The following is a 19,490-nucleotide window of genomic DNA, read 5'->3' as shown; positions in this document are numbered from 1 at the left end:
AGTATTTGGGACTGCTGGATCATATGGTAGTTCTATTTTTAATTTAATTTTTGTTTTTTTGCAGCTGGCCAGTACAGGGATATTTTCAATTTTTTGAAGAAACATCATACTGTTTTCCAAAGTGGGTATACCATTTTGCATTCTCACCAAGAGTATATAAGGGTTCCCTTTTCTACACATCCTTGCCAACACTTGCTATCTTTTTTTTTTTTTATGCTTAGGAAATTTTATTTATTTACTTATTTTTTAAATTTTATTTTGTCGATATACATTGTGGCTAATTATTGCTCCCCATCACCAAAACCTCCCTCCCTTCTCCCCCCAACAATGTCCTTTCTGTTTGCTTGTCGTATCAACTTCAAGTAATTGTGGTTGTTATATCTTCCCCCCCGCCGTTTTTTTTTGTGTGTGTGTGTGTGTGTGTGTGAATTTATATATTAATTTTTAGCTCCCACCAATAAGTGAGAACATGTGGTATTTCTCTTTCTGTGCCTGACTTGTTTCACTTAATTTAATTCTCTCAAGGTCCATCCATGTTTTTGTTTTTTGATAATAGCTATTCTAACAGGTATGAGGTAGTTTTAATTTGTATTTCTCTAATGATTAGTGATGTTGACCATCTCTTCATATACCTATTGGCCATTTGTATGTCTTCTTTGGAGAAATTTCTATTCAAGTCCGTTGTGCATTTAAAAAAAAATTTTTTTTTTTTTGCTATTGAATTGTAGGAGCTCCTTATAAAGATGCACTTCTATTTACAATGCGGTTACATCCTGACAAACCCACTGTAAGTAGGAAAATATTGTTAAGTATGCATTTAATAATAATTATTATTAAAATGCATTTAATACACCTAATCTACTGAACATCATAGCTTAGCCTAGCCTACCTTAAATATACTCAGAACATTTACATATTCGCCTACAGTCGGGCAAAATCATCTAACACAAAGCCTATTTTATACTAAATTGTAAAAAAATTTGAATTAAAATTCAAAATTCAAAGTATGGTTTCTACTGAATGCATATTGCTTTTGCACCATCGTAAAGTTGAAAAATTGTAAGTCAAACCATCATTATGTCAGGGACCATCTGTATATACTGGATATTAACTTTTTATCAGACACACGGTTTGCAAATTTCTACTACATATACAGTTTGCAAATTTGTGATTTGCATATAAAAAGTCCTAGACTTATAGTTCCTCACATCAGTCCTGTGAGGTATTACTCCTCTCTTACAAATGACAAAACCATACTACGAAGAGACTAAGTAACTTGCCTAATATCACACTGGCTTGAAGGCTGGTTTGTCTGATTCCAAAGCCCATGTTCCTTCTAACCACATCACTCCACCTAATAATTAATGCCCGATGGCGTAAGATTTAGTTATCTGAAAAATTAGTGTATTTAGGCCAACTCATGCCCTGATATCAGATCAGTGAGATTCCATGACAAAGAATCTTAAGGCATATGGCATATATTTGGAGAAATTTCTCAGATATATTTAGTAGAAGACTGACCAGTCAGTAATCCATTTATAAGTACTCATATAATGTGGTGAAATAAACAAATGTAGACTGGCAGAAAAAAATCCAGTACATCAGCTGTAACACTAAATGTGAATGGATTAAATCCTCTCATCACATGCCAGACATGGTATGGCCACATAAAAAAACAAAACCAAATTGTAGATATTTTATTCATAAAACTATTTATAAACTCAATTTTCTGTGTGCATGTGTGTGCATATGTATGCATGCTAATCCATTTCGCTAATACTTCTATACCATATCTGTAGCATATGATTAAGTACAAGGCAGAAGGTAAGGAAGATACAAACTAGGAGAGAAACATGGGCTACCCAGTATGTGTGTGCATGGGAAATGATCCATGTGGCAGGGGTGGGGAAGGAGGTTAGAACAACAAAAAAAACTGCCTGTATGACATAATACCATTTATGTAAAACGATGATTGTGAAGAAATTAGAAATAAAACAGGATGTTTTAGACTAATATTTACTAATCTGATGTTTTCAACCTACTATTAAGCAAAGATAACATGCATTTCACTAAAACCTACCACCCAATTCCTATATAGTGTATTTATAAATATATTACTTGCATTATTTGTACAAGCAGGAGGCAAACGTGACAGAATGCACACTAGCTGTAAATGCTGGTTATCTGGGGGTGGAGGCAGAGTGGGGCATGATGATTAGCTTTCTTTTTACACATTTTTGTATTACTTCACTTGTGTCAACAGCACTATTTATTCTGTAATTTAAAAATATATTAATGAAAAGTTTAAAAAGTATATAGTGGTTACAGAAACAAAATAAAATTTAAGGCCAATGATTAATTACATATATGTATATATACATATGTGCAAGCTGGCCTTTGCCATTTAAGAAATATGTTCACGCAAATCCCCTCACTGGCCAGCCACCTAAAAATAAAAATAGAAAAAGAAATATGTTCATTAACTAAGGATTTGCCAAGCTCCTAATCTGGGCCAGGCCCTGTTCTAGGTATTTGTTATCACAGGAGTAGGTTCCTGATAAAAAGGAAGAGTTCAGCCCCCTTCTTCATGCTCTTGTGCTCTCTTGCCCTTCCAACATAAGATGATGCAACAAGAAGGCCCTCACCAGATACAAACCTTTAATTTTAGACTTCCCAGTCTCCAAAACCATGAGCCAAACAAATTTCATTTCTTTATAAATTACCCAGCCTTGGTATTCTGTTATAGTAACACAAAATGGACTAAGACACTACTAAATCTAGATTTATGAAGTAACAGCCTCTATATATCAGCCCTCAGATGGCATATCAATTATTGGATTAATAAGAAAATAACAATAGTTGATCTTTAAGTGATGGTTCCAAGTAAATTTTAAATATTATGGCAATTTGTCTAGTAAATACTGCCCAGAAGCAGAAATAAAATTTTCTGTAAAGAATGCTGTTATATTTTGAAAAATGCCATTAGTTAAATACACATTCTTTTTCACTTAACAGGCTCCTTAATTTTGTCCATGACTTGACTTCTTACCAAATAACTAGTCCAAAAGGTACCTGGATACAAGTCTGACAGAATACACATTACCTGAGTTATATACAACCCATTCCATTTCTCACATTGGTAATCTACGGTTGGGGGATCAATGTCAGTTTGTTACATGGTGACCAATCACCACTGTCAACTTCCAGCTAGCTTATTTCAAGTTTAAACTGCCTCATTTGAGTCATAGTCTTAAACTGTGAGTAACTGCAGATTTTTAAAATCAAGATTCAAAAAACCTTACCTATCTTTTAATTGTTGTGCTCTAGGCTACTCCTCAGGCCAAGGCTAGCTCTCCAAATTTTTACTTTCTTTGTAGAAGAAGTCCCAGGGACTAAAACTATGGTTCTTTCCAAAATGTAGTCATCAGCACCCACTTGACAGCTTTTGGATTCTACCACTATGCTTAAAATAAGGCTAACTAGAGAAGCAAGTACAGAATTGTGCTCCCCCACCTCTACTTACACTCCTAGGGTCAGCTACCTCAGAAATCAAGCATTCAAGATCTTTTTTGTTCCAATTTGTCTTATATTGACAAATATAAGAAACAAGGAAAAGTTTTAAAGCGTAAGCCATATTATACAGGTTCTTATAGGCTTGATCTCCTTACTTCATAAAAGCCCCTCTTCCTAGCACGTAGGCCTACAGAGATAACTTAGAAAAACAGGTGTCTTTTGGTCTCAAGTGAGTCACTGGATTAAGTAGTACCTATTTTTCTCAGCCTTTGTCCTACATAGAAATGATTACTTTTTTTCTCTGACAAATAAAAGGCCACTTTGGCTCAACAAGCAGATAATTTGGCAATTTACTCATCCTTCATTTTACCTACTTCAGCACAGAATTCTGCCTCTAGCTGACATTTCACAAACTGAATTGGCATTCTAGAAAAACAAGCTCAGATTGAGAGTATTTTCTCCTTATTTATAGATTTTAAATTCACATACAAATGGGAAATTTAACCCTGTACGCATTTCTACTTTCACTGAGTAGTGGCTCTACTTCAAAAGAGCTGGGCATAATATAATATGAAATGCCACAGTTGCCTGCAAGAATCACAACCAATTTGCCATTTAAAAAGTGTGGGACTCCTCAATCACATGCCCAAGCACTGGCAGCCTCAGAGACAGAAAGAGAGGGAATATATGTGAGTTCCTCATGGAGGGTGCTCTGATAACAAATAAAATCAACCAAGTCCCCATTTCCAAAAGCAGGTGTCAATGAAACAAGGTATGTGAATCCCTCCTCCATCCCCAAATGCAATCTGTAACCATAACTGGGTGACAAAAACCTCTTCATCAGTGATTATTGTTTAGGTCCCCATTTTTAAATAGAGCACAGCTGCCTCTGGCAACCTCACAGGGATGTTGTGAGAATCAATGAAAGGCTTCGTTATACATGCTGAACAACAGACTAAAGGGACCCAGTTCAAGGGAAGCTTACTATTTTCAATGCATTAGGCTTGTCAGAGAAGCTCTGCTCTTCCAAGTTTAAGTAGCTGATGTAATATTTCACAACTGGCATTAATACAGAGCTACTATCATTTACTTCTTTTATATGTCCCCCTCCTCTTACCGTAGAAAAATGAGCTCCCCAGAGACTGAAAAATTCCAGTACGATATTTTGCTGCTAAGGTTATGTACAGGAGATACAATCTACCCAAACTCCTACAAAAACCTTATATATTAACAAATAAACACTATAACTCCAAGGCCTATGGCCAACTATTGCTCCGTTTGGGTGAGTAAAAGGAGACTGGCCTAAATTTTAGGCGCAAGAGAGGTTTGACTCTAGTTTACACATGAATGCTTTGCTTATACTGATTTTGTTAAAAAAAAAAATTAGAAAATAGACAGTATTATTGTTTTTCTATTCTACATTAGAGAATGATCTCAGGTAATGTTCCTTAGTCAACTTTAAAACTAGCAACAGACCATCACACTTGGAAACAATGAGCAGCTAGAGGATTAGGTCTCCTAGTTGTACTCACCTTAAATTATTTTGTTGACCAGGAGGAATGACACTGTAATAAACTGGCATTCCTGTTGTGGGCAGAGATCCTTGATTAGACTGATTAGGGAACATAACAGGCTGTTGATAAGTGTGGTGAGCAATTCCTTGAGAACCTTGAGGCAGTGAAACCTAAAATTTGACAGACAATTTAAAGGGAAAGAGGGTTTTTTTTTTCAAAACCTTGCAAATGCTATGAGATAGCACATCTAAAGGATCTAGTACAGTAGGCATTCAGGGAACAGTGGATCTTTCAATTCTGTTTTCTATATTACCTACATGAAAACACTTGGACATAATGTATCCTTCAATTCTTTATTTCAATTCTCTAGTTTCTGAAATTCCTAAATTAGAAACCGTGTAAGCATAATGGGTTCTTACTTTACAAATGTAGCACAATATTAGAGTTGGATTACAGTGATTTTGTTAAATAAAGCCAATATAAAAACTTCTGATAATGGTGATGTTAGCAATAGTAGTAGCAATAGTGATGATAGCGAGAGTTAATATTATTGAGTACTTACTACCATATATCAGGTTCTATTCAAAGTGCTTTATGTGGATTATCTCATTAAGGCTTCCTAACAACCTAAGAAGGTACTTTAATCATCCCCATTTTATAGATAAGTAAATTGAAGTTAAGTAACCTTGCCCATTGTTGAATGTACAGCTAGCAAGTGGGAAAGTTAGAGTTCAAACCGATGCCCTCCAGAGCCTCAGTTCTTTAACCACTTCACTATTCTCTTACACCTGACTCTATGATTTAAAAGGTAATGATTAATTTGGAAGTTTTATCTGTATAACAAGTTTCTGAAATGCAACTAGTCTTCTCAAAATACACAGTAATCTCTTAATTACTTTCCGTTTGGCTTATTTACCCCAGACAGAAAATCACTAGTCTCATTTATTTAGCTCTGTATAATACCATATACTTCAGTCTTTTTGTCTACCGAGGCAGTATAACATTCTGAGATTATTTCTGATTGTATTTAAGTTAATATACATGCAAAGCAGATCTGGGAAAAATGACACAGCTCAACACAGATACCTGACTTAAATTACTAAAATAAATTTGTAATTAGGTAAAGAAAAAAATGTGAAGTACCAAAAAAGAGGGAACACTGCTTGAGAATGTACTCACAGAATATACTACTAAGGATGACTTTTCTGGCTTACATTTTAGATGACAGTTTATCACTACCTGCCTTGTCTACCAAATGTAGTAAGAAGCATATCATAAAGCAGGCTGTCATTCACTACTGGTCAGAGCAACATTTCCTACAATCATTCCCACAATGTGAGGATTACATGAAATACCATGAGAAAATAATTGATAACTTGTAAAAAGTATGCTATAGAAATTATAATAATTGTTTTAACTCTGGAATATTTTCAATATCCAGCTCAAATTTTAAAAAACTACACTAACAGTGCTGTAATTTATTTTAAAATGACTTTCTCTCACTAGACTGTGAGGCCCTAAATGTCAAGGGCAGATCTTATTTATCTGAATCTTTAGCACCCAGTACAGTGCCGGGGAATCTAACAGAAGCTCAATGTATTACATTAGATGGAATGACCAGGGTTCTTGAGAAGGGAGTGTTTCCAGCTTGGTGCTGATCCTGTCTCATGTCAAGCTGTGGAGGAAGCAGTGGAAGGGCAGGTACATGTGCCTAGGCTCAAGCATGGAGGATAAGGAGTGAAAAGCATGGGAGATGTGAGAAAAAGATATGCAAATCCTAGTTTCATGATGTATCTTTTCTTTTCTTTTTTTTTTTTTTTTTTGTAGTTGCTTTCTATCATCAAGGGGCTTCAAAACTAGACATACTCTTAGTGCCCAGTAACCCTTGACAATTCCACATTTCACACTTTAATTTCAATTTTCTGAAATTATATGTAATATGTTTGCACCTTTGCTTATATCCTTCTCTGTTATTAGAATGTCTTCTTAACCAATTTATGCCCATGATCTCTCCTTTTAAGAGCTAGTTAAAGGTTTCCATCTTCCTAGAAGCCTTCAATATTAAATCCTTAACCTGTTCATTGCTTTATTTCATGATCCCCTCAGTTACTGGTCTGTATATTATCACCAATTTGTTTCCATGTGTTCAATAAAATATACATATAGTTTATCTCCCCAACTACATTATTTTTTCTTTGCTGAGATAAATGAAAATGGTCTTTGGGCTTAACATTAGGCTCAGATATGAAAAACAATGAGGCTAATAAACAAATCCATTTACAAGTTATTCCATAAAGATGAAGGAAGGTAAAACAAATTTCTGAAAATGTGTCATATAATACTAAATACATCTGCTTATTTATGAAACAATAGGTATTTCTGCTTTAGAACTATAAATTTTAAATCTAGGACTTTTTTTTTTTTTTTAATTTATGTCATATCCCTTTTTGGAATTGAGGTGGGGAGAAAAATCAGCCCCAGCATGGGAAACTACACATACTTCCCTATTCTATAAACACTGATTTATGGTCTGTACTATATCTCACTATTTCAAATACCTACCCTCCACCTATATTTTCCCTCCTATTCCTCTCTCCACATAAAGGAGACTTTCCAAAGGGCTGAAGAACAGAATAAGACACCAGCTTATATACCTATATAGTTGGAAACATAGACAATACCAGACAAAATTTACTTGCCAATATCAGTGTGGTTCAGACATTCTATATATTAATAAAGTGAATAAATAAAGCAATAAAATGAGGATAAAATAAAGCTGCTAATAAAACTAACTAAACTCTTAAGATGATAAAGCTATTATTACAGACACATTTTTCCTGTATTAAAAGGAGAACAGAGAAGACGCATTGTAGCTATATATTTATTTTCTTCAAAATCATCTCTACCCAAAGTAGGTAAGAGAGACAACATACCTGATATGATGGCACTGAAGGATAGGGGATGACCACTCCTTGAATCTGATTTCCAATGTTGTTGGGTTGGCCACCAACTAGGCTTTGACTCTGCGGTGGCTGAACTCCAACTATTCCTTGGTAGTTTTGCTGCTGGTTGGGCATAACTTGATAACCTGTAACGGCACAATAAGTTAAATCCTGCTTTGAATTTAATTTATTTCATCTGATAGAATGTTTCTGTATTTAAGCAAGCACTTCTGTGTTCTAAAATGACAGAATTTTGTCTATGTGGCAAATCTCAAAACCCCACTATTATGAGATAACATTTTAAAAGTTTACTATGTAGTAACCCAAGTCAATTACACATGCCCCCCTCCCCCACTGCCAAAATATATTCAAAGAAAATCTGTGTACAAAGATTTCTCCTACAGTTGAAGAAATTTTATAGTCCCACAGAGTTGGTTCAATGGGATTATGAAAACTAGTTTCAGGGGACCATGACTGATTACATAATTTGTGGGGCCTAGTGTAAAAGGAAGATATGTAGGGTTCTTTCTTAAAAAATTATTAAGAATTTCAAACTAGGAACAGACAAACATTAAAGCAAGCCTGGGGCTCTGTGTAACTGCAGAGTTTGCATGCCCATGAAACTAGCCCTGCTGGGGACCAAAAAATGGGGGGTGGCGGGGGGAAACAGGGGAATCACTTTTATAGAATAGTTGCACGACAGGGGGACCACTTTTATAGAATAGTTGCACAACAGGGGGACCACTTTTATAGAATAGTTGCATGTCTGAGAAATCACACTAAGATATGAATCTTTGTATTAGGAAGGTGTCAAAGACACAAAGCAAATGGAGTTATTAAAATTTTTTTAGATTATTTCCTTATTGTGTTAACTGAGGTCACTTAGAGAAACAGAGCATTAAAGATTAGGAAATCTGCTTGAAGGCACAAATCAAACACCTAAGGGACAACTGTCCCCAAGCTGAAGGCACTGCTGGTAATTTAAGTAGTAAAAGTATAAATTTATTTTATCAAGTGAATTTATCACTTATTTAAACCAGAATCTACAATGATAAGCTTTGAGTAGTAAACATGAATTGCATTTTGTCTCCTGATCCTAATAGGTACACCAACTAGCTCAAGACTCAAGTAAATTACTAGAAGCTACCACAAATTCTTTTTTGTTTGTAAAGAAATTACATGAAACTAATCATCTATCTTTAGGCTACTGGAAAAGTTTTTACAAAGACGAACTGAACTACATTACTACCTATACAAACCTCAACGGCTAAAGGCCAATAAAATTATTTCCCTGATAACACCATTTTGCTATCTTATAAATATCAGTTTTCATTTCCATCCTCATTAACCCCTAAAGCAATAGAAACTGCAAAGATACCTCAAGTATTAACCGTAGACAACAATATCACTGTAGCTGCCTGGAAGCCGTAATGATTCTGCTCAAGGGCTACATAATTGAATAAAATCTAGCATCCCCCTTTTCTAAAGATACGAAATATATCTGGTAACCAAGCAATATATTGACAAAAAAAGAAAAAAGCCAGTTAATAGTGAATTCTTTAAAAAGAAAGGTTTTTGTAAAATGCTGCCATTTTTATGGCAACAGCTTGATGGCCATGTTTCAGATGACTTCTCACCAATCTAACTTTGTATAAAAAAATGTATATTCTAACTCTTATATGAAATATAGTTAGGGATAATATGCTGTGTGCTAAATAAACCTTTCTCCCTTGTGAATTTCTATACTACTAAAACTTGTAGGCAGGTAAAAGAAGAGAGAAGAAACTTCTTTCTTGCTTTTTAGCCTAACAATTAACTTTCAACCCTAGTTCAGTACATCAAATGACAAGTTTTTCAGTTTCATATCACAGATTCCAACCACTATCAAAACATACACTGACACATTTCCACTTGTAGAAAATTAAAAGACAGGAATAGAAATGGAATGTGAACATAAGAACTTTTCTTGTGTTGGAAACGCCACTTCTACACACACATACGTTACAGCATCCCAATTTGGGCTCAGCTCTCTAAAGATGGGGAAAATAACTTCTTAGAGTTGGCAGAATTATAGTCTACTAAAATGAAAACAAACAAACTATGAATACCCTGGCACAACTCACTGTCAAATATCTGACTTTTTAGATACTTTATCTTAAACAGTCATATCTCCTCAAGAAACATCAAATGTTTTGCATAATACTTTTGTAGTTTATTCAAAAAAATATTCAAGGTTATAGGTTGCCTTGAAAGAAAGCTCTGGGGGAGAAAAGACAATTTATGTGCAAATATGGTTCTATTTTTTATTTCTAAGTTTACCAATTTTGAGATTTGTCTTGGAGGTCTCCTGCCTAAAATTCTCTTATGAAAAAAGATCTGACAAAGAAAGCTTTCAATAAATAGCCATAGAAACCACGTCACATCAGTTTAATGTGGATCACTTGGAGGACACTACATCTTGGAATCTGCATCAGTAAACTTTTTATGGTATCTTGGAGTCCTTAATGCAATCTAATCACCATTAATATCAACACATATACACACAAACACATCCATACAAACAACATACACATTTTAAAAACAAAGACAATATAAGATGAAATCTAAAACATTTCACCTCAGCACATGGTCATTTGTTACAGAGGGTGAAAAGAACACTGTGAGCGAAGGATATGCCAGCTGGGTTATATAAAGGTAAGTATGATGTGCATGGTCCTCCATCTTTGAAATTAGGTATTCCTAGACATGATACCATATGACAACAGCAGTATAAACAGAATCTTATGAAAATAAGAGAGAAAGTAACCCTAATTGACATTCACAGAAGTAATGACATTTGAGCTTGGACTTAAATAAAAGGAAAAGAACATTCCAGCAAAAAGTAAAGGTCTTGAAAAAGTAAATACACAATATCAGAAGCTTCTTATGTGCTGACAAGGCTAAGTAAGAATGGCTTGTTTCTCACTGTTCATGTTTAGTAAATGGCTTCTGATAGCAAAAGCTGAATTTAAGTTTTAAGGTAACATTAGTTTATAAGATAAAATATATTTAATCACCTTTTCATTAAAATGACACTTAATTCCATGAATACAAATTGTGTCAGTCTGGAATTCACAGATCCCTCATTAAGCCTCTCCTAGAAAACTGCACAGCAGCAGAATTATAGATCTCATGTAATTAACCTCAAAGTGCTTACTTGATAAGGAAGAACACAAAACTGTTTTACTTTACATCTGATATGTAAAGCTTGAAATGAAGGTAATTTCTGAAATTTCTGAAAAAATGTGGACATTAAAAACACATCCTTAAAAAACCTTATTTGGTTATAAGATATATTTTCATGGTAGAAAATATGAGAAATACAAAAAAAAGAAAACCCCACTATGGAAAAAAAATCGCTTGTAAAACAATCATTTATAATCACCATTTACACATTGTATATATGGGTAGATTCATTTTCTATGCAGACAGCAATATATACAGTAACAATTACAGAGATGAGATCTTATGACACAGACTGTTCCAAAACCTTTTCGCACGTAGCATTTCCATCTGATCAATAGAGATTTTACAAAGCTATGGGAAGAAAGTTTTTTTGTTTTTGCTTTTTTTTGGGGGGGGGGGGGCAGCTGGCCAGTACAGGTATCCAAACCCTTGCCTTTGGTATTACAAGGCTGTACTCTAACCAACTGAGTGGGAAGAAAGTATTTAAGTAAATACACTTAAAACATATTTAGAACTCAAGTTTAACAATCAAAGGATGAGAAAAGAACTCAGCTGATCTCTACTGCACATTAAGAATGAAGGCATGTGTCGAGAAGCCAAAAATAACAAAAAGACAAAATATTTTAGGACAGACTGTGAGATTTCTGTTTCTGCTCTGGAATTCACACCAAAATTCCTATGCCTTTTCATTTAGAATATAGTTGTGAGTTGCTTAACGACTGGGATATGTTCTGAGAAATGTGTTGCTAGGCAATTTCATTGTGTAAAACATCTAAGAGAGTATTTACACAAACCTAGATGGTATAGCCTACTATACACCTATAGCCTACTATACACCTAGGCTACAAACCAGTATAGCACATTACTGTACTGAATACTGTAGGCAATTGTCTAACACAACGGTAAGTATTTGTGTACCTAAACATAGAAAAGGTACAGTAAAAATACGGCATTATAATCTCATGGGACTACTGTCATATATGCCCTCCATCCTTGACTGAAACATTGTTATGCCACATGTGACTGTACTATATAATTACCACTGCTTCAATGGCACCATAAAGTAATATTAATAGATAACACACATATGACATTTATTAGGTTTCAGGTGCTATTCTGAGTACTTTACATATGTTAACTTATTTAGTGCTCACAATCTTATAAAATAGGTATAATTATTATCTCTATTTTTCAAATGAGGAAACAAAGGCACAGAGGTTCATGTCTTGTTCAAGGTCACCAGCTGGTAAGTGTGTAGCTGGGATTTGCACAAAGTAGTCTGATTCTAAAATTTACTTTTCTCAGGGACAAATGGTGAAGCTGAAATGGTATCATAGTAATACTGCTCAAATAAGCAGAACCTGGAAGCACAAATGCAAGCAGACTTCCTTCCAATATTCTGAGAATTTTGGTTAATGAAGACTTTTACAGTAGTTTAAAGACAGCTAAGTCTCAAGATAAATTTAACTGCAGGAAAACAGAGAATTATTGTAAATAAAGTCAATCAGTCAGGAAAAACTTTATTCATTTGAATTAAACATTACAGTTGGCCCCCCATATCCTCAGGTTCCACATCCATGGATTCAACCAACCACAGATCAAAAATATTCAAGAAAAAAATAATAAAAATAATAAAAAGTAATATAAAAAATAGTATAACGACTATTTACATTGTATTATGTGTTATAAATAATCTAGGGCTTAAAGCACGTGGGAGGATGTACATCAGTTATATGCAAATAGTATGCCATTTTATACAAAGGATTTGAGCATCCATGGATTTTGGCATTCATGGGGAGTCCTGGAACCAACCCCCCCCATGGATACAGAGGGACAACTGTATTTGTGAGGGACTTGGGAGGGACTCCCCTTTACTTGTTTCACTCATTTCTCTAAAGGTACATGATTTGTGATCTACATATTTCAAAGTTACACTTCCTTGCCTTACTATATTAAATTTCATACATATAAAGCAACTGGGAAGGTGAAGAGGAGGCTCAAATGGTGATATATCTCAGGTTCCATGTCCCATGGTTCTGTGTCTCTCAGCCCGAGTATTTCCATGTCAATCTCCAATGTTCCTCTTTAGGTTTTAGCTTTGATGTTTTGCCTCAGTCACTGCTTTTTTTTTTTTTTTTTTTTTTGTCATTTTTGTGACCGGCACTCAGTGAGTGCACCGGTCATTCCCATATAGGATCCGAACCTGCAGCGGGAGCGTCGCCGCACTCCCAGCGCCGCACGCTACCAAGTGCGCCACGGGCTCGGCCCTCAGTCACTGCTTTTGCTCAAAATACATATTCTGTTTATATTCCAGATGAGTCTACAGAAGATTTGTCTAGCAGAATTTTCATAGGTGTTGGTTGTCTTCTCCACAAAGTCAGGTTGCTTTGCCAAGAAGTCAAACTTCTCTCAGGGGGATAATGTCAGCTTTAACTTGGACACCTTGTATGCAAGGGGAGCTGTTCTGTTTCATGGGTAAAGTCTTGAAGTTCTGGGAAGTGATAATTTTTTTCTCTCTGCTGAGTAGCTTTCCATCAATTTTTACATTTGAGGCAGGAAAATACCAGGTTTGAACCACACTGGGTAGGAAGCCATCAAGGCCTGAGGAACCTTTCTAAGCTCTAATAACCAAAAGCACCACTTAACATTTGATGCTGTGTATGACTGGTTTCCCAGGAGGGAAATTCTATTGACTTGAGGACAGGTACTTGAACTGTGTTTCTAGAAGTCAGAATGAGATGTTTGACCACTCATTCCAATAATTATAACAAACAAACAACAACCTACTCGCCGGCTTAAAAGTGTATATTTTAAGTTTATACTCTTTAAAGATTATCAGGCTTTCTAATGAAAGAAGACTGTGGGATCTATGTTAGTTAAAATTACTATAATCACAAGCAAAACTAGAAATATTCAATTGGAAAACACTAAAAACAAACAACCCCCCCACATCATTCTATGAACCCAAATATAAGAATCTTACTATTATCCATGTAAGACAAAACCATTAATAAAATCATTTAGTAACATAAAATAAACAATCATTTAATTACAGGCATACTCACATTATACACATTTTTAAAATAAAATTTACATCTTAAAAGAACAGTTCAAGTTGCTCACAAATTCCTCTGAACCTTTAAGCAAGAGAAATTTCAGGCTGCTGAGCATGAACTCTTTCAGAGTGGCACCTATTAGAGAAGTGGCAATGTGGTTCAGGTCCCTTATCTAATTATTCAGACAAGGAAGAGGGGGTAGATAGTTCTGATAGTTTCAAAAGTATAGTTTGAAGACTGCCAAGTATGAGAAAAAAATCCAATGATCTGGAAAAGAGGGAGAAGGATGAAGATTAGGAAGGAGAAGTAGATTCCTAGAGAATAAAAAGTACCATTAGATGTTTAAAATCCTACAAGAAGAGTATTTTCAGTATTCTGATACTCAATATGTCACCAACTTGGCTACCAAGTAAGTAATTCCTTCATTAAAAAGTATTTTTCAATATATTAGAATTAAAAAAAAAATCTTCCTATGGTATGCCTGGATTTAACCTGGAAGTGAGAGGAAAAACAGGGTATCTTTTATAGAAATTTGTGTCAATATTATGGGAAAGTGTCTATTTTGTAAAGCAAGCAATGCCAATAGTAAATAATATCAGACAACAGCATAAACATCCAGATCTCAACATAGGTGTTTTTTAACACTATCATTCTTCTTTGTTAAAGGACTGCACCGTTGCAATATTATCTAATTTCTTCTAGCACTTTCAGAGGAAAGCACAATCAATTCTGCAAGCTGAGAGAACTAGGACAATATAAATTGATGGCTCAGGTACTTCCCTGGAGGGCTCCAAAGAATATTCTATTTTTAACTCTCTTTCACTTTAACAGAGAAGAGGGCAAGAAGGAAATACAGTGCTCAGCAGAAAACTATTGTACAGGATTTAACAGGCTAGTTTTATTTTATATAGGTGACCTGAACTAGCATTTGTGTTAAAGGAAAGCATTCTTAATAACAAAGATCAGACATAATCAGAAAGATAATAAAAAGAACTGAGGAACTGCTTAGTCAGAATAGCTATAAATCCAGGGTTATTTCACTCAGCAGTAGTATTAATATTTTTCAAGATTGAACTTATACATCACAAGCATTATAAAGATAGTTAAAAAAAAAAAAAAAAAAAAAGATGAGCCATTGTGCTAAATCTAAATTTATTTGTAACTAAGGCAGCTGCAAGACAATTTAGAAGAACTGTTTCCAAATCATCAAAATCTCAACCTGGTCAGTCTTCTGCATGTGGCACTATTTTAGTGAGCAGGCAAGTTCAACTAAGACTAGTGCCTTAGGCGTATTTGGAAGGAGACATGGTTGCATCACACCTTTACTATCCTTCCTCCTCTACCATCCTCTGTTCTCCCAACTCCTATGCTTGAAATAAACACATATACCAACAAAAAACAATTCAATAAAAACAGCCACACAGGTTATAGCTCACAGCTATTTAAATAACTATCCTATGGAAAAGTCTATATAACTCAAGGAAATCTGTGGGTACTTACCAGATAAATGTGGCTCCAGATTTCAGTGGCGGCAGATTAATGGAGAAGGGAAAAGGGAAATAGATGGGTTTGTAGGTATCATACAATGTCTGAGTCTGTGCTGGTCACACAATACTAAGAAATGCTCACAGAATCAATAAAAAAAAAAAAACAAGGATAGCCAGGGCCACTACATAGTAATACAAATACAAAATTCTTATTATGTCAGTCAAAAGTTGTCAATAAAGAATTACTAACTTTGTGTCTACAGTCCCTATTTGACATAGATGTATCGCCTATCAACATGCCCCCTTCCCTGATTACCCGATAGTGCTGTTTCTTCTTGCTTGCCTTTTACACCCTAGTTACTTTTAAATTTGTTCCCTGCAATGTACCTTACATATTGTTTATCCTAAAATGTTCCTTCTGCAGTGCAGTTCATCAGGATCTGACCAAAGTCTGCAGTAACAAAGTTTAATCAATTTGGAACCTCATGGTTCTGAGTTATCAGGAAAGCTAAGACTGAAGACATAATGCATTGATATTCTTTGAATTTATCAACTGGTTGCAAAATTAAAATCATATTTACTTTCACAGAATCCTTTTGTTCCCCATAGGTGTGCAATAAAATCAATGTATGAAAAAAAACTGAATCACATCCCTGGTAGAAGCCCAAATAGTTTCAAATGTATGTAGATGTCTTAGGTCCATCTTATGGCAAGAGTTAGTGAATAAAAATGTCCCTAAAAAGTTGTGTGGCAATAAGGAAAAAGAAGTATTTGACTTCTGCTAATGAGTCTGGCACGCTTTAGACATTAAACTTTATAGATAAGCTCCAAACCAAACTGAATCTGCCATCTTAATCTGCTTTGGAAAAGAAATTAAAGCAAAAGATTTTGTGAATTTCTAAAATTTATAATTTTATAAATTATATTAAGCCAAGGTTGTTATTTAAATTCAAATCCCTATTTTTGAGTATGATGCATGATTAAAAGGCATTACAATGAATGGAAAATACAAGCAGATATTAATACCTTAACACAGCATTTAAAAAAAAAAAAAAAAAAAGCAAAAAAGCAGTGGAAACCTGAGTAAAAAGAAGCCAGGAAGCAGCTGAAAAAGAGACCGGTTCACTGTGAGAAATGTAAACCTCTCAGACAGTGCTACGGCCCCGAATCCAACAGCTCAGGAACAAGGCCAATTAATGCAAAATATTGAACATATATGGTAAAGATGCAAACTTTTCAAAAGAGTCATAAGAATGAAAGCAGCTATGCAGAAAAGAGCCAGGGCTTCAATAAACCTAAAATCTTTTGCTATAGTTACTATCTGCCACTGCCTTATATGTAATGTACTCAAGCTATACATTTTATAATAAAGAGTTAAGATAATAAATTTCTATTATTGCAAGTGGCAAGTAACCAGATCTTTTGAAATAGTTGATTGCATGGCTCCAGTTATTGATGGGAAGTTGCTAAGCTACTGCAAACCAATTCTCCAGTATTCTACCTTTCTGAACTAGAAATATAACTCACATGAGACATAGAATCATAGATTTTTAGAGTACACAGAGGATTCAATGGGCAATTCAATAAAACTCCCTTACTTTGCAAGGGGATTGAATGAAGCCGAGAGGCTTTAAGTTACATACCTAAAACCAGTTAAAAATGACTATGGGCCATCAGGACTCTAACTTCCATTTTGTTGTTCTTTCATGTTATACAATGCAGTGTCCAAAAAACCTTATGCAGCCAGAATGTCTTGTTTCTTTTTACAGAGGTTGACTCAACCTTGTTTTGAATGACCACAGTCAGTAGTTACACATCATAACAAAAGACTCACACATTCATTCTCCAGCAGTTATATTAGTATTGATTTCAATTCAGTTCCCATAATATATGGATGTTTATTGTCAAGGAGATCAATACTATTGTGGTCTACTGGCACACATGTGGATAGAAGACCACAGCATTTTATCCTTGACTTCCCAACTTCCTCCCTGTCCCCAAAAGGGAAGATCACAGAAAATCCCTGTATTTCTATTGCCCATATCCTACCTAGTCTAAGAAGAATACTTATTTCAATTGAGTTACTTTAGGGCAAAATTTCTTTATATTCATAAATAAACATCTAAACATTATTTGTACCACCATGAAAAAAATCATTCCAAATCTACCAGTGCTTTCATTATGTGGCTGAATAATTTTGTGCTTTTTCGTAATAAAAGAAAATAACGTTTGTTTCTTGACACTTTCTAGAACAAGCAAGTATTGTTTGATAAGAAACAAAAATGTAAGAAATGTAACAAATTATTTCTAATTTTAATCAGATTGGAACGGTGAAATGTAGAGAAATATAAGGGAAAAAAAATCCAAAAAAGAAACTGAGAAAGTATTATTTTTACACACAAAAGTGTAGATTACTGAAAAGGAAATTGCTATAAATCGGGGGAAAAAAAAAATCAGAAACAATAAATTGCCTTGTTCATTTCCCAGTGCATTTTACTTTTCAATTAGGATACACACAAACATGAATGCATACTCTTCCGTAAGCTCTGACATAAAAATAACCACTAACAACTATTCTCAGCTCTTAGATGAGCCTGGAGAAAATTATCCTAAGTGAAACAATGCAGGTACAGAAAGAGAAACACTGCATGTTCTCACTCATAGCCGAGGGCTGAATCCATAAATAAACAAATAATAGAGAGAGAAAAAAGAAACAATCACAGTAATATGTTGAACTTTGAGAGAGAGAGAAAAGAACTATGGTTACTAGAGGTGGAAAAGGGGAGGGGAGGGAGAGAGAAAGGGGGCATAATGAGAAATTGGTTATGGACACAATGAATGATTGTGTATTGTAATGATGACTAAGCTAACCATCATGATCTAACCATCACACATTGTACACAATAATAGAAAATCAGTGTTGTACCCCACAAGTATGTATAATAAATTATCTTCAAAGAAAAAATTAATTTAAAAAAAAAGCCTTCAGATTATAACTTTTAAGAGTTCAACTTCCAACTAATTCTATAAAAAGGTTTTATACAAGTACCAATGCAATAGGCACTGGCACTGCTAAACATTTCCTTAATGGGAAATTTTCTATGACACTCATTAACATAACAAAACTTCTTTCCTTTTCAGGTAAGAATGCTCTGAGGATTTATTTCTCATTTATTGTTTAAATTGAATGATTCAACCAACCGAAGTTATAAGTTAAGAGGATACTACATAAAATAACTGAAAGAACAAACTCTAGTTAGAAAATCTTATATTATGACTTACTCATAAAGTCAAAATGTCAAAAACTATTCAAAGACATGATTCTCTTTTCTGTGTCTGCACTATCCAGATGCAATTTGATTTACTTATTGTTTCCTTTCTCCTCATGAAAACTCGCAGTAGAGAAAACACCCAAATTAAAAATATCACTGATGATAAACACACAGTCTGTCACACAGATATTCAAGCCCTCACGTAGGCATTTTTAGTTGTTTTCCATTAAGCAGAAATAATTTTTCTTTGGAGGGTGCGGCTGGTGGGTACGGGAACCTGAACCCTTAGCATACTAACCACTTGAGCTAACTGGCCAACCCAGGAATAATTTTTTTGCAGAGATGCATTTGTACAAGCACACCAATCTCAATTTGTAATTAAAGGTTTTTATTTTGTAGGCAGTTTGACCATGGAGAGGAATAAAACTTTTACCAGGGAAAAGAACAAAACTAATAAGCTCTCAGAAATACAGTACAAATG

General features: G+C 34.6%; 1 protein-coding gene across 4 annotated transcripts in view; it reads right to left on the bottom strand.

Annotated features, from left to right (window-relative positions):
- The window catches only part of R3HDM1 (R3H domain containing 1), a 192,450-nt gene that overhangs the window by 48,492 nt on the left and 124,468 nt on the right, over positions 1-19,490 (bottom strand). For all 4 annotated transcript variants that reach the window (XM_063077268.1, XM_063077272.1, XM_063077281.1 and 1 more), the window contains 2 exons: positions 7,961-8,115; positions 5,046-5,197 (listed from right to left, as the gene is read on the bottom strand). In XM_063077268.1, coding sequence (XP_062933338.1) covers positions 5,046-5,197; positions 7,961-8,115 — 307 coding nt within the window. The remainder of the gene's footprint in view (positions 1-5,045; positions 5,198-7,960; positions 8,116-19,490) is intronic.

This window comes from Cynocephalus volans, chromosome 1, assembly GCF_027409185.1.
Source record: "Cynocephalus volans isolate mCynVol1 chromosome 1, mCynVol1.pri, whole genome shotgun sequence".
In the NCBI taxonomy this organism is placed as follows: Eukaryota; Metazoa; Chordata; class Mammalia; order Dermoptera; family Cynocephalidae; genus Cynocephalus; species Cynocephalus volans.
Note: the sequence above shows the minus strand (reverse complement) of the source record. Positions and strands in the feature narration are given on the sequence as shown.